Raw genomic sequence first — 27,385 nt, forward strand, 5'->3', positions numbered from 1 at the left:
CTTCATTTCATTGAAGAATTTCTTGTCTGGGAAGTACTATTCCCTATAGAGTTTAATCTCTGGTATAGTGGTCTCAACATCATCTACAACATTACGCATGAGGACTGTTTAGAGTAAGTTAGGTAAGTTGCTATTGCGTTAGCATTTCTCAGAAGAAAGATGATCTTTTAGGTAGTAAACATACATGCATCATAGAATCAATAGGATTTCCTGATCTGCCTGACTCTGCAGTGCTTCCATGCCTGTTTTCTGTGTCATTTCTTCATTTTCTTTTCTTTTTTGGGTGGGGGGAGAGACAGGGTCTTGCTCTGTTACCCAGGCTGGAGTGCAGTGGCGCTATCACAGCTCACTGCAGCCTCGACCTCCTTGGCTCAAACAATCCTCCTGTCTCAGACTTCTGAGCAGCTGGAACTACAGACATGTGCCACCCCACCTGGCTAATTCTTTTTATTTATTTTATTTTTGGTAGATACAGGGTCTCACTTTGTTGCCCAGGGTGGTCTCGAACTCCTTGGGCTCAAGTGATTCTCCCGCCTCGGCCTACCAAAGGGCTGAGATTACAGGCGTGAGTCACCACGCCCAGCCCTGCATCATTTCTTTTAAATAATGTCAAGGACAGCAGGTTCTATGGCCCTGCTACCCATAGTTGGAATGAGAGATACAGTAATCATCTAAATCTTAGTCTTTATAGTTAAGATTTCAGAACTTGGTTTTCTGAACTGAATAATCTGTGGGATGTTTGTACCCAGAAATTAGGATTCTCATTCATCTCTTTTTCTTCTATTTTATATGTTTGTTTCTTGCATTTTTAGATTCTATGAATTCTCTACCCCTCTCTCCTGTTCTGTATATCTGGCTTCCAAGACTTGCCATATTTATCATCACTAATACTATAAATGGACTTTTAAAATTCAACACTTTCATTCATTCATGTACTGCTGAGGTATTTTTTATTTTATTTTGCATTTTGAACTGGGTAAGGAAATAGAAAATGATAAAGATACATGAGAAGGATGTTTTTAATACTAGATTGTTGTCATAGCTGTCAACCTATTTACTTTTGAAGAAGAAAGTTTCAATAATTGCTCTTATTTTAAGACTATGTTACAAGCTCATTGAGTGCATCCAAGGAAAAGGAAGCATTTTAGATAAGCTAACTGCCCTTCTTTAATAAGGGTGCATGGTCCAGTTGCTAGATTGTCCTTGTCATCTTATTTCCATTTCCTTCCTTTTGTCCATTTTTATCTTTAATGATCTCAGTAGGAGGTAAACAACCTCGATAAGAGGATAAGGGAGAATATATCCAAGTGCGGCTCTGATAAACATTTGGTGTGTGTGGAAAACCTGAAACTTAAAATGATTCTTAGAAATTATCTCTAGGGTTCATTTGTAATATTGGGTAGATTACTATTTCTGTAGGTGGGAAACTACTATTTCTATAGATCAAAAATAGTTGAATATTTGAAATTTTACATGCTTCAACTTAATATTCCACACATCAATATGAAGGATAATTAATAGGTATCTATACAAAGTATATCTCTACTCTGTGTCTCAGCTGTTGGTATGCTAGAATTTGTTTTGTTTTTACTTTCAGTGTCAAAATACAGTAAAATGTTTAGGGAGAGAAAACAGTGAACATCAAAGAACTCAGGTAATGTGTCCACTGCTAGGATGTTTTTTGCAAATAGATATTAAAAATGATATTTTCGGGGGAGCAGTAGATCAATAATCTGTTTAAGGCAGGAGCTACTGGATTTTATAAAGATATGAAGGAATAAAATGAGTGCCCAAGATGTTTACTTGAAATGGTGGCTAGAGTCCTATTGATTAATGCTGGTGACTGAGACTTCAACATTGAAAATAAACCATCCCCAGACAATTGGTAATTATAGGTGACAATTATGTTATTATACTTTATTTAGGTAGTAGTTTTGTTCCTGGAAAATTACTTTTATTCAAGAGAAAAATTTGAAGCCTTTGAGAACTGAATGTTTTGTGGGAACTCGTGTGTATAATTTTTCAGTTTTATTCAATTTCATAAGTCTTCAGGGAATATTTTCAGGCCTAGATTTATGGACACTGTACATAGTACCTGCTTCCAAAAGAACATTCTACCACCAGGCTTATTAGAAAGCATATTGTCTGTTTTTCTGCTGCCTTGTTGTGAGCAGATGTTCCCTCAGCATTTCTGAATTATTTTAATGCACAAGATGGGAAGAACAATAAGTTAAAAGAAAAAGATAGGAATTAATTTTTTGACTAGGTAACTGCATTTGAGTGGGGATAAATGTCAGTATTCTCAATCTTTTTTATCCCTCTGCTCAATTTGAGGTAATACCATGTGGTGACCTAGTCTGTCATCAGACCCTAAAAATTCAGTAACAAGTCTCAGTTCTGTATTAATAGGAGAATGGATTAAAAATAAATTTGTAATAAACTCTAGCACAGTCTTGCCACTTGAGCTCAGTTCCTTTGATTTGGCCCAATTTTCTTCACTGTTTTTCTTTTCATATTGTAATGACTACTGTCCACAGAGAAGGTTAACACAATGGAGGCATACTTCTGATGGGCTCTGTGTTTGTTTCCTGTGACTAACAAATCAGCACACACAAAGCTGGTGCTTCTTTTTTTTCCCCCATAGAGATGGGGTCTTGCCATATTGCCTAGACTGGCCTCTAACTCCTGGGTTCACAGCATTCTGCCACCTCAGTTTCCTGAGTAGTTGGGACTATAGGCATACACCGCCATGCCTGGCAAAGCCAGTGATTTAAAACAACAGAAATTTATTCTATCACAGTTCTGGAGAGAATGTAGAGCTCAGAAGCCCAACATCATTGTTGCCCAGGTGAAATCAAGGTATTGGTAGGCCCGAGCTCCCTCCGGAGGCTCTAGGAAAAAATCTGTTCCTCGCCTCTTCCAGCCTCAGGTGGATGCTGGCACTCTTTTGCTTGTAGCCACATCACTCCAGCTTCAAGACCAGCATCTTCAAATCTCTCTGCTCTTTTCTTCCCCTCTGTTTGTGTTAAGTCTTCCTCTGTCTCTGCCTTGTAAGAATACATGTGATCTCATTTAGGTCCCATCTGGGTAACTCAGGATAATCTGCCATCTCAGAATCCTTAACCTAATCATATCTCCAAAGACTATTCCATGCAGGGTAACATTCACAACCACCACAGGCTCCTTCCAGCATCTGTGTTCTAGAAACCTGGCTGAGCCAGCCCATTTGGCTGCATCCTAGGTCTGATTGATACACCCTCACCTTCCACAACATCTACTACCTACTATCTGCTATATGCTTTTTAGTGAGCTGCAGTTAATTTCATCCAAAGGTACAATAGCAGCAGCAAGTATCTGTCTCTACTAACACAGGCCAAGAATCATTTAGCAGAGCTACCTCCTCTCTTTAGAGAAGCAGTTTACATAGGGAAATCTACACACACACTTTTTTTTTTTTTTTTTGAACAGGGTCTCACTCTGTCACCCAGACTGGAGTGCAGTGGTGTGATCTTGGCTCACTGAAGCCTCAACCTCCCTGGCTCAAGCAATCCTCCCACCTCAGCCTCCCAAGTAGCTGGGACTATGGGCATGTGCCACCATGCCTGGCTAATTTTTGTATTTTTTGTAGAGACAGGGTTTCACCATGTTGCCCAGGCTGGTCTTGAACTCCTGAGCTCAAAGGATCCTCCTGCCTCAGCTTCCCAAAGTGCTGGGATTACAGGTGTGAGCCACCATGCCCAGCCTATGGACAGTAAATTAAGCTAGTTTAAGCAGTTCATAAAGCTGAATGCTGTAACAACTGTGCTGGAAATAGAAGTGAGTTGTGCTGTGGACGTGCATGTGTATTCACATGTAAAATGGCGGCTGTGTATTTTCAGGGCATATTTAATAGTTAAATATCAGAATCTGTATAATTCCTTTTAAATGATGACCGGAGCTCATGGCATTTCCCAAGAAGAAGTGAAATGAACCTATCTGATTTGGAACGTATATTTTCTTTAAAAAGTAAGTAAGATTGTTTTCAGGGAGCATGAGATAAGATTTACAAAGTTTAAAAGTAATCTTTAATGAATCTTATGTCCCGTAAATGTTAAATGGCCCTCAGGGAAATTACATAAAGCTGGTACTCGTTGGATATTACACTAAATAGCTAATGTTATAATAGATTGATTACAGGTGTCTCTTCTCTGATGGCTGTCATGTAGGCAGAGTCTAATAATTAATTTAATTTTGAAGAAGATTTCTGTGGACCTTGAGGTGTCATATGCCAAGTGGGTGACAAATTCTAAAGCCCTGTTATCTGCCTTGTTCTGTTTTTAATAATTATTGCCCATTGTAATAAACTTGTATCTTAGATTTCTTTTTTCACCCTTCAGTGGGTGTTTTGCCTAAATTGAAAAGACATAGAAGATTTTAACTACATATGAAGTACTATTTTAAGTCATTTGAGATTTTTCTCTCCTCCAGAATTTTTTAATCCTGTCATACTTGGCGGAAAATAATGTATACATCAAAGTCAAGCATACTTAATTATATAGTTTAAACATCAGTGCATCATTAATTAAATGAACAAATTAGTTAAAACTCTGTATTTGCTGTGGGTTTCAAAAATTAGCTGGACAGTAATTAGAGTTACAAAGAGTTCTAAAACAAAAGTTGATGAGAATAATGAAGTTGAACTACAAAGCCCTGATTGTATAAATAGGGCAAGAAGAAAGAATACCAAGAAGTAGGGGAAAAAGTGTTTTGGCCAGACCTGAGAACTCAGCTGGATCATGTGATATCAGCCAAGATAATATGTGACAGAGAACGGCAGATACAAATACCATGACACTCTGTACATGGGAATAGAGAAATCAGGGATAAAAAATACAAGTCATGTAGATCACAGCTGTCCATGTAGCCAGGCTCAAGTTAAGGTAGTTCAGTTGTATAATCAACTTTCGTGGTATTGCTAGGACCTTAATAGAGGAGAGGCAAAGCTGAGGGGAGATCACATTATGTTACCTCTGTGGAATAGTTTCTCCAATCTTTCCATGCATTTAAAAAATTGGATCTGTCTAATTCAAGCCATTTAGTTCTACCCATGCTCATGATCCTTTGGTTTTAGCTACTTATGTGATTTTTCCATACAAATATCAGTCACTTGCAGCATATACCATGCCCTGCCAGTTCCTTTTGGAATCAATTTAAATGAGAAAAATAAACGACTTTGGGAAAAACTATTAAAGTGTGTCTGTTAAATTGTTTTACTATTTGAGAATAGTTCTGGAGTCCGAAATACATTTTCCATTTAATAGTATTTGGCTTTTTTTGTTTGTTTGTTTGAGCCATAGCATTCGTGGAAATATGTTGAAATCTTAAGTGGAGAGAATATGACTTACTGCTTTTGGTATTACTTGCTGTCTAGAACGTTACAGTCTCCGCTATAGTATGTTCCTGGTCAGCAGCATTAGAAACAAGGATAACTTCAGACTACAAAGAAATGTGCATATTGTGATTCACAACTTTCTTCCTATTTTAAAATCTCCATATTTTTTTTTCTTTCCTTTCCTTTTCCTTTTTCTTTCCTTTCCTAGGCTCTCTCTCTGTCATCCAGGCTGATATGCAGTCACATGATCATAGCTCACTGCAGCCTCAAACACTGCATCTCAAGTGATCCTCCTACCTCAGCCTCCTGAATAGCTGGGACCACAGGCATGTGCCACCATGGCTGGCTAATTAAAAATTTTTTTTTTTTTTTTTTTTTTTTTGTAGAGATGGTCTTGCTATGTTGCCCAGGCTGGTTTTGAACTCCTGGCCTCAAGTGATCCCCTTGTCTTGGCCTCCCAATGTACTGGGATTACACCTATGAGCTACTGCCCCCAGCCTATTCTGGATTCTTCAGATTGTAGAGCCAACTGTACTACAAATCTGTGTGGTTTTTTTGTTTGTTGTTTTATTTTGTTTTTTGGAGAGAGGGTCTCGCTCTGTCGCCCAGGCTGGAGTGCAGTGGCACGATCTCGACTCACTGCAACCTCCACCTCTTGGGTTCAAGCAGTTATCCTGCCTCAGCCTCCCGAGTAGCTGGGACTACAGGTGCGTGCCACCATGCCTGGCTAATTTTTTTTGATATTTTTAGTAGAGACAGGGTTTCACAGTGTTAGCCAGGATGGTCTCGATCTCCTGACCTCGTGATCTGCCCGCCTCAGCCTCCCAAAGTACTGGGATTACAGGCGTGAGCCACCGCACGCGGCCTAAATCTGTGCTTTTTTATAGGACATTTCATCAAATACATATTCTTAGTCACTTGAGTGGCAACTCTTCCTAGATATTAATACTGTATACAAAAAGTTAGGTCTAGAAAATGACATCAATTATTGTGAGACAAGTAACACATTTCTGTATATCCAAAACATATTTCATTAAATTTGACTCTTTTCCTAAATTTCCAATGTTATTGTAGTGCTTGTTTTGTAATATTGTGCTTGCGTGTGCACATGTGCACTTTCATAGAGCTTAAATGGGTAAAATAGAGTGTTACTCTCTTTGCTGGTCTCACTGCTTTAGCTGTTGTTCCCTTAAAATTCGTTCTCTGCACAGCAGCTGGGTGAAGTTTTTATTAAAACCCCCATGTTTTCCTTTCGAACTTAGCATACAGTGCAAACTCTACTATGGCTGCTGCCTGATGCGCCTTCTTCCAGCTCTGCTCCAGTTCTCTGTGCCCTTGCCACACAGCGTACTTTCTCCAATTCTCTAACATGTGGGGCCCATTCTGCCCTAGTGCCTTTGCCCTCTGTATTCTCTCTCTTGGAAAGTTCTTTTATACTTTCTATAGTAGAATCCTCCCATTCCTTCCTGGCATAGCCCAAATGCTTCAGGGTCAGAGAGACCTTCTTGGACTACTTCATCACATCACGCTTCTCTACATATTCTTCATGACACCCACCACTAGCTGACTCTATTGTGTTTGTTTGTGTACATTTTCTATATTCTCCTGCAAGAGTTCACCCTTGACTGTATTGGAAACAGATTGGAGTTGGCAGAAGATAACATGCAGAGCTCACTCAAGGGAACTTCCAGACATCTTTTATAGATAATACGAATTGCTAAATTTGCTTTTCATCTAAAAAATTTCATTTTATAAGACTTGGGTTAAAATACAGAATTCCATTGCAGTTGGAAAGAGTTACCAGATAGTTTATTATGCGTGCTTGAATGCCAGTCTTGCACAGCATGTAGCACAGTCAGTATGAAACCCTTTTTTGAGGAACTGAAATGCCAGGTAAGAATTCTATGGTAAGCCTATTTCAGCCCCACAAATGAAGGCCTTTCCTATAAATGTGGTCTTGTATTTCCTTCCAGCCAGATGAATGCAAGAAACTGTCATCGTTGCTCTCTCCATTTTTTTTTAGTAAGAATGAGCCTCTTTAGGTGTTTGTAGAGTTATTTTGGCAGTCTAGTATTATTTCCGCTATCATTAGCTTTTACCCTTAGGTAGAACCTGGACTTTGTGTTTTCACCTATCCAATTTTCATTACATTTCATGTAATTCATAGAAATTAAAATTTCACTCAGATACTCTTGACTGCGTAGCAACAGACCTATTTTGGAGTATTAAAACAAGGTTTTAATATAGAAACTGTTTCAACCTTTTGTTTTAAACTATTGATTTCCTACATAGTTTGGGGATTTTTTTAGATACCAGCTCTCTTCAGTAGTTCCGATTTCTTAGGACTTTTATAAAAACATCTTGAAAAAATGGTATAATAACTTTAATATTACTCAGCACATTTTTTGTTGTTGTTGTTCAGAATAGTTTACGTGCTCTTATTCTGATGAAAAAGAAGATGAAAACATTCTTTTCTAATTGTTGGGAAATGTTGTGGAACCTGACTTTTTGACCACTTTTGCCAATGCTAGGGCCTGTTGACCTACTCATTCCCACTTGGCTCTGCCAGCTGGGGCTGCCTTAACTGGTCTCCATGCTCCTATGAGAGAGTTCTTAGGTAAACGTCAAGTCTGCATCAGAAAGCCAGGCAGACATGGAGAGCCATCTTTCTCCAAATGTTCAGTGCAAGACAGAGCAACAGGCTCTGCTTCGAGAATTATTGCTGGAGACACCATCCACGCATGCAAGCATTCTGTACCAGGTAGTACACTGACAATTTGGAACAAGGATAGACACTGCCATCTTGGTTCAGAAGGCCTCCTAATAATGGCATTCTAGAAGAGAAAACCTGGATTATGTAGCCTAAGATATGGTCTTGTTCTGGTAGAACACGTGTGAATAGGAAACACATCGTAGCCCTTGCTGATACTGTCACTAGGGTCTAGATCACCATTGGGCTTAAGCAGAGATGGGTAATTTTTGCTTTTTCTTAATATTCCAGCAGTCTAAACTAAAAATATGGAGATATTATAAACCTGTGTTTGCCTGAAAACAAGATTGTCACCAATCTCAAAAGTCAGAAATAAATCATTCTTTCTCATACTCTGTATAATAGCTATAAGAGAGCGGGGACTGGAAAGGTATTTTGGAGTTTAAAAGTAGTAAAACACAGAACCATGAGTCCTGCTTGCAACTTTAATAAAATTTGGGTATTGTCTGAGTAGAACACCTTTTCTGTTCCTGGGTTAGGCTATAAGGACCTCCCATTATGAAACCAAGCCAGAAACTGCCCTAAGATTAAATACCTTAAGGAAAAGTAACCTTTGTGGCAGTGGGGAACAGTCACAGCTCTGAGACCCCATCTCTGGTCAGTGACCAGAGATATCTGAGAGCTGATGGGCTGTAGTGGGGAGAAGGACTGGCTGCTACAAGAAATAAACCTTATTTCAGACCCAACTGGAAATGATCTTACTTAATATGTTGCTTTTTACATGTTTTAGGGAATTTTTAGATTCACATTTCAGGAGACTATTCTGTATTTGAGCCTTTGGGTTTTGCTGAAGAGCATAGAACCCTAAAAACCTAATATGATGATCTTAGAACTTCCTTAATTTCTTTCTTTCCACTCTTAGTCTCTTTTCTTATTTCCTTTCACTGCTCTGAAAATTAACACCTGCTAGGGAAATCAACTTTAGGCTGCTTTCATTGGAAGCCAGTGTCTAAAAATCAATCCTGGCAACTAGTGTAAAATGAAATTTGGAAGACGTCTTGATTCTCATGGACTTGTGCAAGCTGAAATTATTAAAGAGGATTAGGGACCACAGCTGGTGAGCAGATGGAATGCTTATAATTTCACAATCTTAGGTAGCTGTAAACTCAAATCTGCACAAAACTTCTTTGCTTTTTCTCTAGTTTATTTCACTTTATCTTCCTGGACTGTAACTCTGGGCAAGTACGATCGTTTAATTGTTGGAGATGATGAGCCTTAATAGGTTCCTCATTTAGATGGCATCATTTAAAATTCTAGTCGTACAGTTTCATACTCAGAATTTCATTTCAGAAACCAACTATTTAATAATGGACTTATTAACAGCACAATAAGTAGGAAATGGTTTTACCTTTTGTTCAAAATGTAGGAATATATTTTAAATTTGAACAATGAAGACTGGTTCACAGTAATTGCAACTAGACAATGTAACTACTTGCATCTTAAAGAAATGCTTGATTCCATCATTTTCTTCAGCTTTTTCTGTGTTCATTTCTACTAGAAATTCCTGTGTCATAGAAAAAAAGTCCCCTAAAGCCACCTTCTTCATTGGCTCTGCTACCTAATCACAGGCTCCCTGCTCCCTATATATTTCCCGCACCCATGACTACTTCTCTGTTCATTCTATCTGATCATAATATAGGGGCCTTATACATGCACAGAGCAACTGTTTGCCCCCTCAGAAACATAAGCCTAGACCACATTTTCTGGGTAGATTAGTATTTTCTCCACAAAGGAAGGTGTTTGTGAGACTTTCATCCAGTGGCTGCTAGGAAGGTCAAATTAGGAACTTTATTCTACAGATACAAAGACATTAACTTACACTTTATGTTAGTGGTTGTTACTTTATTTAACAATGGAATTAGTGTCCACTCTACAGTTTAGCACCTCTTTATCCTTACTGAAAGACTTTAGAGAAGTGGCTGCTAAGGTGGAGTTTCTTCAAATACAGAAAAACATCTGGAGCCGTAAATAAGTTGAGCAGCCTGGATACATTCTGTACTAGCTGGTTGGGAAGAAAACAACACAGGGATATTTCAGGTGGTGCCGCCCAACAAACAGCTGTAGTTTATGGTCTGAGATAGTCTCCGTTCTTTTGGAACCGGTGTGTGCTTCTTCTCTAAAGCCACAGTCAGCAGCAAAAAATACTATAACATGTCTTTTGGAAGCAATTACTGCATGATCCTCAGTGTTCTAGCCTCAGAACATCCTGAGTGTTCCATTTCTATACGTGAGGGAGAAGAGGATATATTACCGATGCTTTGGCATGAAGTAATCTGGAGAATTATTATAGGATATGGTCTTTCTTGACCAGCTTTTGAAATGACTTTCAGTAGCTTCTCTTTGGATTTCCAAACTGACCTTCTGTAATTGGATGTGGCCTCTTACAGAAGCAGTAGTATAAACATGTTTAAACTTCTAATGTAATTATTTTATCCTGAACCAAGTAGTCTAGCAGTCTCTTCCAGCGGATAGATTTGTTTATCTTAAGTAGAGTTGATCTCCCCGCCTTACCCTTGTTACCTTTGGACACAGGAGATGGCGGGAGAAGAGGTTTTGGATGGCCCCCAAGAAGAAGTAGACTTGGACCAAAAATCAGAAGACAAGAAGACCTGAGGATTTGATACTGGGTTCTTTTAGATTTTCCTGTGCGATCTTGACCAGATTCACAAAATCTCTGATTTGCTGAATCTATATCTAGTAAATGGGTATAATAATATCTAATATGTATTTGCATATGTTTGGTATATGTATTGGTATGCGATGACTGACATAACAAAGTAGCACAAACTAGGTAGCTTACACAACACAATTTTATCTTCTCACAGCTCTAGATGCTAGAAGTCAGACTGCAGTGTTGGCAGGGTTGGTCCTTCAGGGCCACGAGGGAAGGATCTATTCTAGGCCTCTGTCTTTGACTTGTACATGGCCATTTTCTCCCTCTGTCTTCACATCATCTTCCCTGTGTGTGTGTCTGCATCCGAATTTCCTCCTCTTCTAAGGACACCTGTCATATTAAATTAGGGCCCACCCTAATGAGCTCTTTTTAACTTAATTACCTCTTTAAAGGCCCTATCTCCAAATACAGTCAAATTCTGAGGCACTGGGGGGCCAATCCAGATTTTTTTGGTCATCCATTTTTTTTCTTTTCTGTTGTCTTATCTATTATATTTTCCTCTTGTGTGTTTTTATTTCTCACCCAGATTAGTCCATGACCTAAATGGCCACTTTTGCTCACAACTGCCCCTCGGGCTCAATAAGCTCACTGTTGTCTAGGGTTTATACACCTCAGCTGTTAGGAGTTGGAGATCAGATGAATGTGGTTTATCTTCTGTAGAGTGAAATATGGCTACTAAGTGGTGCCATTACAGAGCCAATTTGGGGTGTAAATCTAGTATTTCAGCTCTTGGACTTTTTAAACTGCATCTTTAAATAGAACACTAGTTTCATTCTGAGGAGGGGAAATACACATGCAGAAGACATTAAGGCCTATGATGAATGTCATGTTTTGAACAACAAGGGCAGCTCATTTGGACAACAGAAATCCATCTGCAGGGCTTAAGAGAATCCTTTATTTTATACAGAAACCGAATAAGTTCCAAATAATATAAATGTTATTAAAGACTTAGAATAAGATAGCAATAGTGCATAGCTTTGGCCTAGAGTAGGTGGGCTTGAAAACAATTCAGGACTTCTTTTACATTGACCCTGGATTTGTGGATGTCTGTTCTATCATAATATGTTTTAGAGAATAAAATGGAAAAGCTTGTAATACCAGAGAGCTTCTATTCCTCAGAGTGGTTGCAATTCTGGAGAACAACCTCTTGCAAGTAGCATTTTCCGTATAGACGTTTCTTGCCTGCTGGCCCAATCTTAACTTTTCATTTTAGTTCATTTCTCAGTTCAGTGCATTTTTCTTTTCTGGACTAGGGCAGATGGTGCTGTCACTTTTGATTATCTGGTTTTTTTTTTAAAGGGAAATGTTGATTAGGAAGAGCAAGAAATGAAATACCACCAGATTAAATTGAGAGCAGAAATTATACAATCCCAAAAGAGGCAAATCTGTTCTATGTATTTCTGCTTAGTTTACTATAGTTTATGTTTGACTTTCTAGATTTCAAGTTTGATATATTTTAAAAGATCATTTTAAGATAGCTTTTGGGTTATGAGTTTGCTTTGTTTCTGCTTTCTGGAAGATATAGAAGATAGAAATGTTTAGATGGTTTTCTTTTTCTAGTCACATTTAAGTAAGAAGATCCTTGGGTAAGAATAGCTTTTAACAAATCCAAAATGTTTGGATAATTTCTACTTTATGCCACTGAAATCTCTCACTTGCAGTCTAGTGGCACTTTGTGTTTTGTTACTGTTTGGCCATCTAATCTTAAATTAGAATATTTAACAGGTGTTCCAAACCAGAAGTCACAAGGAAGTGGACAAAGGGGCCCAGAAGACAGCTTGAAGAGCCTCCTGCTGGCTACATTTAGGGCAAATTTAGTGTCCAAAAAATAATGATGGTGGTGGAGTGTAGCAGATTTTAACACATTGAATTAAAATAAAAAGAATCTGGGTTCAAGATACTTTGAAAAGTGGGAGAGAGAACTAATAAACATAGAAGGAATGACAGAATTAGAAAAATCACCATCTGGAAACTACCTGTAATATAATGATACATGCTAGAGATCATCAGTATTTACTATAACTGTCAGGTAAAAGGGGATAACGTGCTTTGACAACGGAGAAAGGTTCTACACACAATACCTTAAGCAAGTGACCAAACTGAGCATCACCTAATAGTTCAAACAGCAGTGTGCATGTTCTCATGTCATACGATGGGAAGTATATCTGTAAACAATTCTTCCCCAAAATTCTTAGCCTGTATCTAATTATGAGGAAATAGCATCACACTACAGATAGTGATATATTCTATAAGAAAACTGGCCTGACTGCTCCAAAAATGTCAACTTTATAAAAAGTATAAGGGATTTCTGTTCTAGATTAAGAGAGACTAGTAAAAACCTGACAACTAATGCATACTTGGTCCTCGATTGGATCCTGAATTAGGAGAAAAAAAATTAAAGATGTTATTGGAACAATTGACAAAATTTAACATGGATTTTAATTTCAAATTTATTCTATTAATGTTAAATCTGATTGTAGTAATGTGTTTGTGTTTATGTAGGAGAAGCTCCTTGTTCTCAGGAAAGAAATGCTGAAGTTTTGGGGGTGAAGTGTCATGAGATCAATAACTTTCTTTCAAATGGTTGTGAAAAAACGTGTGTGTGTGTGTGTGTATATAAGTAGAGATCAAATATGAGCATGCAAATGTAGCAAAATGTTAATAAGTTGACCAATCTAGGTGTTTTTCTATAGCAATCTAGGTGTTTTGCTATAATTATAGCAGCCTGAGCTATAATTGGGTGGCTTAAGCAACAAACATTTGTTTCTTACAGTTCTGAAGGCTGGGAAGTCCAAGATCAGGGTGCCAGCATATTTGGTGTCTGGTGAGGTCTGTCTTCCTGATTTATAGATGGCACGTTTGTGCCATGTCCTTGTGTGGCTGAGAGAAGAAAGCGAGCTCTCTCAGTACCCTTATAAGGACATCAGTCCCATTTATGAGGGCTTTATCATCATGACCTCATCTCATTCTAATTACCTTCTGATACCATCACTTTAGTGCGTAGGGTTTTAAGATACACGAATTTTGGGAGGGCACCAAACATTTAGTCCCTAACAGTGTTCATAGTACTGCTCCAGCTTTTCTATAGATTATTATATATATATATATAAAATATGTATTTTTTACAAATCGAGCAATTTCACATAAAATTTTGCATTTCTAGATTCTCTAGAAAAGTGGGAGTGTCTGCCTTACACCCATGATACACCAAGAATAACTGATTGGCTGCATAGCAGCTGCCCCCCTCAGATAGGGTGAGGTTTTTTTCTGTTTTCCACAGTCCTTACCCTTCCCTTTTGTTTTATATACCCACTTTCTCTACTCATTGATATTACCTGCCTAGTGGCTATAGGCATTTTAGTATGTACCCACACATGTAACCCTTGCTCATTTCTTGGGGTGGTAGTAGGTTGTGTCGTGGATGGTAATGACTTTTTCATATGCTGGAACTCTTGAGCCCTCTGAATTTGATACCCATATCAGCTGATGAGCTTCACTTGGCTCCTTGGCCACAGGCTGAGTATCTAGCCTTATTCCCAAATAATTCAGTCATCTGAGACATAATTAAGAAAATGTGGATGTAAACACTGTTCAAAACTTGCTGGATAGGAGATATACATATTAAAATTATCTTTCAGATGCAACATATTAAAAATTGTACTCTGGATTCTGCCTGTCATTTGGCACAGTCTTGCAAAAAGTATTGTATAAGCTGCTTGAAAAAATGTAATATGGCATGCCAAGTCCTAATGAAAAAACATTTTGTGGAAACGTTTGTAGACTCCCATGCAAAAAGTAGTGTATGAACTTTAATTACCTTTGTAAGTTGTTCTATCCTGTGTTTAAGTGACTACTTTCCTGTTACATACCCAGGGAGGGTACCAGCTCTTGCTGGATAATCATGGTCTTGAGCCTTCCCCCAAAACACAAGAGCTGTATCTGGCAGAGGTTAGGGTTCAGCTAGCAGTGAACAGCTCAAACATACAGGGAAGAAGAGGAAAGGACTGATGCTAGAGTTAATCTTGCCAAGCAAACATATCTACCTAATACTTAATCTGTTTTTGTGGGTTTGCATCCCTGTACAATTTGATGTTCTTAAAAACACTAGCAGCCTTTGGCCGGGTGTGGTGGCTCACGCCTGTAATCCCAGCACTTTGGGAGGCCGAGATGGGTGGATCACTTGAGGTCAGGAGTTTGAGACCAGCCTGGCCAACATGGTGAAACCCCGTCTCTACTAAAAATACAAAAATTAGCCAGGCATAGTGGCGCACACTTGTAATCCCAGCTACTCAGGGGGCTGAGGCAGAAAAATCGCTTGAACCCAGGAGGCAGAGGTTGCAGAAAGCCGAGATCGCACCACTGCACTCCAGCCTGGGCAACAGAGTGAGACTCTGTCTCAAAAACAAAACAAAACGAAAAAACACTAGCAGCTTTTGTCCAGTTCCATGCATATACATGATTTTTACATTGTGAAATGAACACAAAGATTTTTCTTAGGGAATCTGACAGAAATGAGCATAGAATCTTACTAGTATTTCAGTTCATTGAAGACCTAGACCTGGCACTCCATGTTGCCTCTCTTATTACCCAAGGTGTTACACAGCATTTGCCTGAAGGAGCCCATTTGCCTGTGAGGGGGTTAATGTGAATGTTCCCTGTAGGGCTTGACTCAAATCACAGGCCTGGGGAGTGGGGGGCGGGGGGCGGGGAAATCATCCTGTCCAGTGAATTCCAGAAATAGCAACAAAAGCTCAGAGGAAATTAGCCCCTGTTGTCCCATTGACATTCTCTGGCCATCTCTCCTGTCCAGCTGGGCACACTGCTTGGAAAAGAAATTCATTTGTGTTTCTCTCCTTTCTCTTAAGGTTCCAGAACCTGTTTGGAACCTAGGCCGCTCTTGAAAATATTTTCCTGGAATGGAAAGCAACTGCATGCAACATATGTTTACCTGCCTGCTGCTTTCTTTTTCGGTGTTGAGAGTCTGGTATTCCCTTGGCTACCTTTCAGGATTTCAAATAGAGTAACCACTTCACCAGCGAAATGGCTAGCAAGATGTTTATCTTTGTATTTTTAGCATCAGGATGATTGATATCTCAAGATATTTCTGGAATAGTTGTTTTTGGAGATTAACTGCATTGTCCTTATGCAAGTTTATTCTTCGTGTTGTGATTTTACTCATCTTTAATATTTGTATTTAAAACCACTAACTGTGGATCATAGTCACTAAATGGAGAGTCTTAGATAATTAATTCTTCTTTTGTATGCACTTATTGATTCCTCTTTTTTTCCCAGCATAAGTAATATTTCAAAATTGAAGATGGCCAATATTCTTTTTCTGAGTAGAAAAGCAATTCAACACATATTCGTTGTTGTTGTTGTTGTTGTTTGTTTGGGGACAAGTCTCCCTCTGTTGCATAGGCTGGAGTGCAGTGGCGCCATCTCAGCTCACTGCAGGCTTCAACTCCTCGGGTTCTAGCGATCCTCCCACCTCAGCCTCCCAAGTAGTCGGGACTACAGGCATGTGCCACCAAGCCCAGCTAATTTTTGTATTTTTCGTAGAGATGGGGTCTTACTATGTTGCTTAGGCTGGTCTTGAACTCCTGGGCTAACTCCTGGGCTCAAGCTTTCTGCCCGCCTTGGCCTCCCAAAGTGCTGGGATTACCAGCATAAGCTACCACGTCCAGCCATCAACACACATTCTTAATATTGTTTTCTTTTGTCCCCATTCATGCTTATCAGCATTAGTAGGCATTGACTAGGTATCTAGCTTGTCCTTATTATTGAGTAGTCACATTTTTCGTTTTCACCTAAAATTATTTATTTCTGTTTCTTTTTTGTTTGTTTGTTTTTATATTGATTGTTTACTGTTGGCTTTAGGCTTCTTATCTCCAAAATGAGCATGATCAGAAGCCACACATTTTCCACGCCCCTAGTTCATTATACATGATTTGTTAAAGAGAATAGCTATGTCAGCTCCTTGGCAGATCTGAGAAAGCATATGATGTTATGACAGGGATATCTACAAATGAGCCTTGTGGATAAGAACTAGACAGAAGGTTTAGAGAGAAATACTGTTGATGTCATCCCATTGGAATGATAGAGCTGTTACAACCAGAAATACATTCTATAGCTAGTAGCTAAGTGTGTAGCTCTATTTCTTTTCTAAGAAGGAAAAAATGTGAAATAAACCAAAGAAGTAAAGTATGTTTATAAAGGAGGATATTTTAATTAGTTTAGGTCTTAACAGTTATTCAAACAGTCTGAACTTAGGTTTCTTTTTGGAGCAAACATGAAAACCATTATTTATGGAAAATTTAAATTTCACATGACACATCTTCCCTCTATGTGTGTGGGTTTTTTCTTTCTTTCTTTTTTTTGAAAAAAACTATTTGCTTTGCTTGTGTATTTTTATTTCAACCTTCCCTTTACTAAAAATGCTTTATTTCCTTGGTGTAGGAGATTTGTTTTTAGGGAAAAGAAAGACTTGTGTCTCTAAGCTGAGCCCCCTTTTCCTTTTTTAGCATTTCCAGATAGGCTGGTTCTCAGCTGACCATGTTTGAATTAGAGGCGCCCAACTTAGCTCCTTTTCAAAAACTTTCCTACCATTAAATGTGCCTATATCTGCAAAACAAAATGCCCCTTCTCTGTGTGAAACACTATCCAAGAGTGCCTTATTATTATTTATTTATTTATTTATTTATTTATTTATTTATTTATATTTTGAGACGGAGTCTTGCTCTGTTGCCCAGGCTGGAGTGCAGTGGCACGATCTCAGCTCACTGCAACTTCCACCTCCTGGGTTCAAGCGATCTCCTGCCTAAGCCTCCTGAGTAGTTGGGATTGCAGGTGTGCACCACCACGCCCGGCTAATGCCATTCAACTGCTAAGAAGGCAGCAATGTAGAAAATGGTTTTCATGTTCATTTACCCCAGCCATGGTCACCAGCAAGGTTGAATCAGGTGGAAAATGGTTTCGATCTGTTTACTTACCTTGTGGCTGCTTCAGTGTAAGGAATAGGAAATATAGAGTTTGCTTACATGATTTTGTCTAATTTATTTACTGCACACCAGAAGGTGGAAAATAGCCCCTGAGAATGAAGAATAAGAAACTTGTCCTCTGACCTTGCACCAGAACCTTGCATTTGTGCACTTCTGGGGCAATCTCTTGTTTAGTTGGCTCACACCAAGTACCAAGTTCTTAATAGGGGAAGAAACAAAAACAAGACAGAGTTTTCAGCTTGAATAAAAGAAGCTATCCTAAAGGCAAATCAGCAGAATTTTTTTGTTTTGTTTGCTTATTTTTGTGAGGGGATCAGTTATTCTTCTTTCCTTCACAATATGGGAGGTGTGTGCATGAGAGAGACAAGAGGAAAAAAACAAAAAAAAAGAAAGCATGCCACCAAACAATAGCTTCATCCAAACTCTGACATATACACTCTTTGTACAGCTGGGCTCTGAAACTGTTTTATGGAAAGAGTGGTCATTCAGTGTACTTCGAGGCACGCTTAGATCATGCTTAGGGTGAGATGGGCCAAGGGCTTAGTTAACTCGCTTATTTAGGTCGTAGAGATGTGAATTTTGACATTTTCATACTAGACTGTTAGCTTTCGTACAAGAGTTGATTGTTTATGTGGGAAGTAACTGTCACTTTAAAACAAATTTTATTTTTACTCTTGTTTGGTGCAAATTGTGTCCCTGGGTTTTATTTACCTTTTCCTTCTTAGTCTGTGGCAGCACGAATGGAAAAGCATTACATTAAATAAATGTAATATAAGTGCATTTTTCTCTCTTTTTTCCCATATTTACAATTAGAAGCTTGAAAGAAGACAGAATTCCATCTGGCCTTGGTACCACGTTTCTCCTAATATGAGGGGCTAGTGACCAGACACGATAGGGCAGTGATTGCTTTGTCACTGCCTTCCCTCCCCATGCCCTGCCATTTTTATTTTTGATCTTCTCAGAATCCTTTGTTTATTTGGCCCCATTCGAGGCCCACTTTTTAAATTCTTCCTTTTTTCATATACATTCCCAGCAGATAGGTGGCCTTTGCTCTATTCATTTGACAACCTTTTCTAAGTTAAAAGCAAATAAGAAAACCAACATAAACCTTCCCATAGGACTGAGCAGGTCTCCTCTGCTGCCTTCTCTTTCTCCCATCCACCTCAAGGCCAACACCCCACCAGTATCAACCCCATGTTTTCTTTCTCAGTGTCCTCTCCCTCAGGATCCCTAGATCTCTATTAACTCTTCATGATACAGTCAAAGGTTATACTTGCTTTGGGACCATGTATTAGACTTGCAGCCCTGGAGAAATCACATCTACTCTCTGAGCCTCAGTTTCCTCATTTGTTCCTTATATTCCTTCCTCAGTCAACAAAGACACCTATGGGTGGTGTGCCCAGCACCGGAGGTGAGAACCATGATGAGCTAAGTAAGCATAAGTTCCTATCCACCACTGTGAAATGGAGCAGAGAATGTCCATCATGCAGGGGATATTGTAAAAATTAGCAAGGTGATGATGCATAGATGAGCACGTATGTAGGTGCTCAGGAAATGTCAGTTTTCGTGATTGTAATCAAAGGCAAACAGACAAGGCAAGTCCTGACCTCTCTTTGGAAGTTGTTTTTATCTCAGGAGGACCTTTCCCTTGTATTTCTGGCTTTTACCTGACACTCATTTTTTTGGACTTTGGACAGATTTTTTTTTTATTATTCCTTTTAATCTAGCCTCTTTCTCTATTTTTTCTTTTTTTCTCTTAAAAGCATAACCATTTCTTCTGTCATGTGTATTTGAAAGCAAGGTGGGAGGGGGCTTTCCAGTTTTTGTGGGACAAAGCATCCTGTTTTAACTCTGTTCTTTTGTAGTGTATTTCTAGTGCATAGTCCTGAGGATGTTTTATTTGCAGATCCCTTTAATTCTTCCCTTCCTTGTGTGTTGAGTAGGTGATCATCCCTGTTCTAAACTTTTATTACTCCAAGGATAGGGTCTGACTTGTTGCCTTTCTAAGATAATCTAAATGCCTTCTTCATAGCAAGAGGAAACAGTTACCTCCTTCAGCTGGTTGTTTGAACATAGCTGTGTGAGTGTTTGAAACCATAGGGTCCTTCAAATTCTACAATAACCAGAAATTGAGAACATTTTGTCTTTAACAACTGAACCAGTTCATTTATTGTGACTATGCTTATGTTTTGTTTTGATTTTTTTCTAACCGACAGTTATCTGTTGAGATTATATAATATTTATAGTTTACTTAGCAGGGGCTTCCAGAAAATGTGAGGGTATGTCAACTTTTGATTTATGGATACAGTTTATACCTTAACATGAATACATAGTTATAAATGAGCTTGTGACATTGGGTCTTTTGAATATGGATTTTCTTTTAAAAGGCTACAGTTTTCAAAACCATGATATTACCACCAGCCCATTTGTTTTTCTCACCAGACTAAAGGTAGCACGTCCTACTAAACAGAACGCAACAGGAAAAAAAATAAGGAACAAGTCCTTTTAAAATTTGGAGTGGTGCCAACTACAAGTTTTTGTTATTTTTAATATAGATTTTGTTCATTTATTTAGTCAAGAAGCGTCTGTTGAGCTTTGCACATGTAGGGCCTGTGCTGGGTGCTGCGGGTAAATGGTGATTTTGTCCTAGGGCAGGGGTCATTGAACTATATAGCCTCCCTGTAGCCTGCTTTTGTATGGCCCACAAACTAAGAGGTTGTTAAAGTTTTAATGCGTTATGAAAACAAACAAAAAACAAAATATGCAAGAGACCTATGTGTGGCTCACAAAGTTTAAAATATTTATTTGATTCTTTAGGAAAAAATTTGCCTACTCCGGACCCTGTGGTGTCTCTGTCTTCCTCAATCTTATGTTTGTTAGTAAGAAAGACCAGAAGTAAGCAAGGGAACAAATAAGCAAGATAATTCTTTTCAGATTTTGATAATTGATAAGGAAATAGCATGTAAGAGTGACAGAAATGAGGCTGGTGTCAGGTGTAGCAATTAAGGGGATTTTTTGAAAAGATGACTTTAAGATTAAACCTGAACAATAAGGACAAACAGGTCTGTGCAGAGCTGGGCGTATTAACCCATCTCTCACTCCTTAGGTCCACATCCCCCTTCCCCTCCAAGTGCCTGCTTGTTACACACAGAGCTCAGCTAAATGCTGGTTCCTGGAAGACTATCTCGAATGCCCTCTTTTGGGTTACCTTTACTACAGCACCCATCACAAGGCACTGTAATTGCCTATTTGGTTTCATTCTTCCCACCTCCCTCCACTAGACTTGAAATATCTTGGGGGCAGGGACATATGTCTTAGTGATCATATCTCGCTAGCATTTAGCTCATAAACTAGGTTAAATGGAGTCTACTCTAAACTCAAAATTAGATTCCATCAAGCCCACTGTGAAAATCAAGATCCTCTAACAAGTTGCAGATTCTTAAGTTCTATCACTTATCTTTTTTTGTACACATCCTTCCCGCCTCGTACTCTCTTCTCCAAGCACTATTCTTTCATTTCTAAAACCTAATTATTGCCCCACCCCCAAAACATGCCCATTTCCCTCGTGTTATTAAAAGGCACCGTCATCCATCCAGTTGAGCAAGCCAAAAACTAGGAATTATCCTTGGTGTGTCACGTTTCCTCACCCTTACCCATCACATCCAGTCCTTCAGCACCCACACCTCCTCAACTAGTCCTGTCTCACTGTCTCTACTCAGCTCTAGCCCAGGCCAGCTCTAGCCTTTCCTTTGCCTGGGCCACTGCAGCAATCCACTGACTGGTCTTTCTGCTCCCTTGCTTACCTTCCAAATATCCGTTGTTCACACAGAAGACAAACACATCTTTTCAAGCTCAAAAGAAGATCATATCTGTCCCTTTTCTTAGACACCCCAGTGGCTGCCCGTCGAACGTAAACACGTGAACTTAAGTAAACAAGTAAAAACAAGTAAATAAACAAGTAAAAATACAGCTCAAAGATTTGAGCTCACAGCCCTGAATGGAATAACCATTGTCTCTTCAACCACATCTTATTACTCTCAGTTTCCAGGTACATTGGTCCCTCCACTTGCCCTTCTTAGGACCCTTTATTCTCTGTTGCCTGTTAAATTATTAAATGTTAAATGGAACCCCGTGTTAATCTCCTTAACATCGCGAACACTTAAAACCATACAGTGACAAGTCAGTGAACCATAGTGAAACTCCATTCCCCAATGACACCTTCATTCCTGATTTTCCTGGTAACATTTGTAATATCAAAAATTCATGATAACAGGCAACTGATTTAATGATAACTCCAGTTAAAAGGCCTTGGGGAAGGAACTTGACAACGTTACTGCCTTCTAATGGTATTGTTTTTCCTTTTTTCTTTTTCGCAATGCAGAATATGAGTTGGAAGTAAAGAGGGTGCAAGACATTCTTTCGGGAATAGAGAAACCACAGGTATGTCTTCTGGATTTCTTAGCATAAATGACACTTTTTAAAGTATTTCAAATGTGCTTTTTTTTTTTTTTTCACCACACAGTAGGTAAGGAAAAGGGCTCCTTCCCTTTGCAGATTACTCATCAACTATGAAATAGTGTTCGGTTCAGTTATTAATGGACCATGAGACATAGAACAGTAGCCTTCTGTGTGTAGTCATAATCTACTGAAATGTCTTCTTTATTTAGGTATTCTGAATGCAATTAGATATTCTTTCCAAAGATTCTTTTTTTTCTCTCTCTCTTTTCAGTCTACAGTTTTCTTTTGGTAGTTTTTTTTTTTTTTTTAACCATATAAATGTAGTAATAATTTTTGAAAACCTCAGTAATCCCAAGTATTTTTCCAAGTAAACTTCAAAAAGATATTTAAATATTAGCTGTGAAAAATAAGTCCAGAACATTGGGTGCAATGGCAAGACAAAAAAATGGTCAAAGTGGTGAGGTTTTGATTTTGCCAGGTGCTTTGAAATTCAAGTGAAAAACTCAGAATGTTGATTCAGCCTTTCATCTGAGATTAGAGAGCCAGAGTTCTTTGGAGTATTTTCTAGCTGAATTGGAAAACCTTGATTCTGCATGTGTTTCAAATACTGAGGCTTTTTAACAGAAGAGTCCAAACATGCCTCAGGGTACATAGTTGAATTTGACAACCTAAAAGCTTGAGGTGTGTTGAAGGACAGGCATAATAAGGCACTTGTAGAGGAGTGGGGTGTTGCCGTTGGGAGGGGTGCAGGGAGTCTGTACTTACTGTGGTGAGGAGCAGGCTGCCACTGGGGGTTTTTGAGCAAAGAAGTTATGTAATCAGGGCTGCATTTTCAGAATGATCAAACAGTTGGCAGATGAGTTGGAGTGAGAAGAAGATAGATGCAGGGAAGAGCAGTGTTAGAATCTGCTACTGTAGTCCTGGTGAAAGGCTATGGGAGTCAAAATTATGGTGGTGACATCTGTGTGGCAGGCAGCAGGGGACAGATACTAGAGCCATTCCAGAGATAGAATACGGCACTATAACCTGTTAGAATAGATATCAAATGTCAAGGATAACTGGGCTTTCGGGTTTGGATGCCTCCTCTCAGGAATTGCTTCCTCTAAGACACCTTCCTGATTGCTGTCCATGCCCATCAAGTGGGAGGCTCTACCCCAAGCTTTGCTGTGCCCTTCATGGACTTCTGCTACTGTATTTAATATATTGTACTGCATCTACTTGTTTCTGTGTCTTTCCCGGTCTGTGGTTTCTCTAGGACAGGTTCACAGCTTTGTCCTTTTTGTATCTTCAGTGCCATTCTTGGACATGCTGAGTTTGTTTCACTGTCAGGGACTCTGGAAAGATAGATACAGCGGGTGGTCGCAAATGTCTGGTAGGCCGATGCTGAGGAGTGAGGAGGAACAAGATACAAGACAGGGAGATCACATGCATAGCAATGATACTTCATGTTGTAGGATTGGATGATAGCTTTGCAGACAGGGGGTGCAGTATAAGGGAGAGATCGGAAAAGGTGTGAGGGCAGAATCATGGAAAAAGCTTATGTTTGTAGCGTAGTAGAAAGAAGAAAAATCTGTAAGGAAAACAGAGGAGTCAGAGAGAGAGGGCAGAGCAGCGGGTTCACTCATGGCCCCAAATGTAGTTTCAGAACTCCGTAGTCGCTCCTTAATCATGTTTATGCACACAGTGCTTTTCCTCAGATATTCCTAGTCACTGCTCTGCTGAAGAAGTGACAGAATCTCTGTTTCTTGTGGGTGAGATGGCTCTAGCAAGATAAAAGCCATATTTAGATTCATTGGTCCTTTTTCTTGATGCAGTATTTCTTAGGCATTTAATCTTTTGAGGTTTTAGGGCAGGGTAATAGGCTTTTTGTAAGTAGCTGTGTTGTAAAATATAATAGGGTAAGAGCATCATCTGAGAACTTTTGTCTGTATCATTTGGAAACAAGCATTGCTTGGCTACAGAAGCACACAGATGTTAGCTCTATCCATGACAGTCTGGCCAGGCCGTTCTGTACCCATCGCAGAGAATTGGCTTCTCAGAGCCTAGTGCCTTTAGGCCCCTGAATCATGTAGATAACTCCCCTTGTTTTCATTTGGTGCTCACTTAGTAGCCTTTTGAGAATTTGACTTCCTTGTTGCCAATAGAGAGAAAGTATGTGAGGCAGGTTGACAGTGCTATCTAATCTACCAGATACTTCTGTTTCTCATTATGAATCAATTAACTGGCAGTCTGATTGTATATATCTGATTCCATAAGTCTTATAGTTTGACATTCAAGTCTGACTCTGGAATACCGGCTAGATTGTCTGAGTCACTGGGCAGGGGCCCGGACCTGGTGAATTCACTCAGGTAAATGCCACAAGGTAACAGCCTTTCTGCAGGGCCAGCCAGCTTAACTGGACTCTATCCTGTCTCATTACCCTCCTCCAAACCTTTGAAGTGGACTTTGAATGAGAAATTCAGTCAAAAGATAACATTTCCATATCAGCGTGGCTTAGATGGGCACAGACGTAGTCAGTATAGCTGAAGAGTTTCCTTAGTCCTATAAAGCTGGAGTTGTTAATTCTGTAGCATAAGCAGCACATTATCTTTCTAGGTTTGGAAAAGGCAGGTTGAGAAACTTTCTGGAGGTGAGTAGAAACAAAGCCTCAAGTAGTTACACACTCCAGAGTCATGAAAGATCTGTAGATCAGCATTTATATCTCATGCCCTTTTTAACAGTGAGGCTTGAACTTGCCAAAATACTACACCCTATACCTTTTAAGCAGTTTGATGAAAATCACCTGATGGGAAGTGGGCGTCTCTGGACACAGTTGCTTTGCCAACATGTGGGTGGTGGTTGGTGCTAACCACCCTGCATGTCTGGTTCTCTGGATGGCAGTGTAAGTGTATCCAGGTTGCCTGGGCAGAAGGCATATCAGACAAGGGGAGTTCGTGTGAAGAGTGCCATGCTTGTTCGTGCCTCCTGCTTTTGCACATGACTAAAACAACTTCTCTTTCTCTCCACCTATATGTTTCCTATTGCTGCTGTAATGATTTACCACAAATTGAATGGCGTAAAACAGTACAAATTTATTGTCATAAAGGTCTAGAGGCCAGAAAGTCCAAAATGTCTCTGGCTAGACTATAATCAAGGTGTTGGCAGGGCTATATTTCTTTCTAGAGGCTTTGGGACATAATCTGTTTTCTTGCCTTTTCCAGTTTCTAAAGGCAGCCTGCATCCCTTGGCTTTGTCTGCAAAGTCAGCAGCCATATTCCCCCAGCTTCTGCTTCCATTCTCACGTGCCTGTCTCTCACTGTCCTGCCTCCCTCTTTCACTTATAAGGACCCCTGTGATTTTACTGGGCCCAGCCAGATAATCCAGGTTAAGTCTCCCCTTCACGAGAGCCTTAACTTAGTCACATCTTCAAAGTCCCTTTTGCCATATAAGGTAATATATTCATAGGTTCCAAGGACTAGGATGTGGACCTCTTTGGGGACCTACCACACTCCCCTTCTGATCCTCATAAATGTTATTGCCTGAGACAGTCCACTGTTTCTTTCCAGCCCAATTAGTTGTTTATGCAGTTTCTGTCTTTCCTCTTCGTACCACTTTTCTCTCTGAAGTTCTTGTTTGTGATTGTGTGTTATTTAACTTTTTGCTCCTAATACCTAGCACTGTCCTTGGGACATAGTGAACCCTTAATAGATCTTTGCTGAATAACTGTGTGGCTGTAGCTGGGTTCTGGCCGGGGGCACAAATGCCGGAAGTCTGACCAGCCTCAGGATGTGCCTCCGCCAGAGTGTAAGGCAGCAGCCACTAGAGGGAAGGCCTGTGCTTTGCAATCTGGCACTCTGGGTTGGGACTTGCATTGGCTATTACCTGTCTTTGTGACCTTGGGTAAGTTACATCATTTCCTTGTGCCTCAGTTTCCTCATCTTTGAAAGGTAGGATAAGAAATACTACCTGGGACTATCTGAGAAGTAAATTATGTACTTGGAATGCAGTATTTATAGTTTGTAGCATATCACTAAGCAAAAGTGAAACTTCTGTGCTCTGACATGGGAAGGAAGAGGTATCAGGCCATCTGACAGGGAAAGAAGCAGAGCCATGCAAAGTTGGGTGCACAGTTGTAAAAAGGATTATTTAATTTTGTGTTCCTTTCAGCCACAACTTGTAGCACCTCTAAATAAACGGCATATATTTTGCTTTGAGGTTTTGCAGATGATTTTATTTAGGTGCAGAACTTGTGGATTCCAGTCATCTTTCTAGAACTTTGGGCACCCTGAATTGAGCGAGTCTTTTACTCTTCAGAGACCCAGCTACTACAAAGGTCCAAATACTTAGTTTCATTTAAATTTTATTAAAATGGTATACAAGTATACTAGGTATTTATCTTGGGACTGGAACAGTTAGGTGCTATGGGGACTTCACTGGTATAGCCTCCACCATGACAGAGCAATAAGCCTAATATTATTCTGAGTGGCTTAGGAATTAGCCCGCCATCTCGAGCCTAATGTGGTCTGACCTTCTTTGGTGGTGGTGCTAGATGTAGTCTCCCACAGACTGGTGGGCTGTTTATTTTCAGGATATAAATAATGTAACCTGGAATTGTGGTTCTGCATTGTTTCCATCCGCGAATGTTTAGCTTGTTGGAACAATTGATTTGTCGGTTCCAGAAGCGAGTAAACTGACCTGTGAGGAACACTTCCCCTGTAAGACGCAATCCCTTGAAAGATAAACAGTAGTGCATCTGGGAGCAGATAGGCGGCTCTTAGCACTTCAGGAATCATAAAAACAGATGACTGTGAAATTCTTAGATTTCAGTATCCTTTTTCTTTAACCTTTTCCTTTTTCATTTATTTTCCTTTGTGGTGGTGTTTCTCATGATGATCCTTTAGAAGTGAAGCCAGTATTTGTGTGGTAATATTTCCTTAGTGTACTCTTTAATTAGATCAGTAGGCCTCCCACATAGTTAAATCCAAAGGCCAGAGCAAATTTAGAAGCTACCAATGTACAAGGAAATATTTTTGAACATGAAAGAAACAATTTAGTAACTATGAGAATAAATGGTGTTTCTGATCCAAGTACTATCATTTGCATAATAATAAAATCTCAGAAAAAAATGGAAAATT

The 27,385-nt window shown here is 39.4% G+C and overlaps 1 protein-coding gene across 5 annotated transcripts in view; it reads left to right on the forward strand.

Moving 5' to 3' along the window:
- Window positions 1–27,385, forward strand: part of FNDC3B (fibronectin type III domain containing 3B) — a 361,399-nt gene that overhangs the window by 224,121 nt on the left and 109,893 nt on the right. For all 5 annotated transcript variants that reach the window (XM_001165324.8, XM_016942296.3, XM_063807331.1 and 2 more), the window contains one exon: window positions 22,195–22,253. In XM_001165324.8, coding sequence (XP_001165324.1) covers window positions 22,195–22,253 — 59 coding nt within the window. The remainder of the gene's footprint in view (window positions 1–22,194; window positions 22,254–27,385) is intronic.

Source organism: Pan troglodytes, chromosome 2 (assembly GCF_028858775.2).
Source record: "Pan troglodytes isolate AG18354 chromosome 2, NHGRI_mPanTro3-v2.0_pri, whole genome shotgun sequence".
Taxonomy (NCBI): domain Eukaryota; kingdom Metazoa; phylum Chordata; class Mammalia; order Primates; family Hominidae; genus Pan; species Pan troglodytes.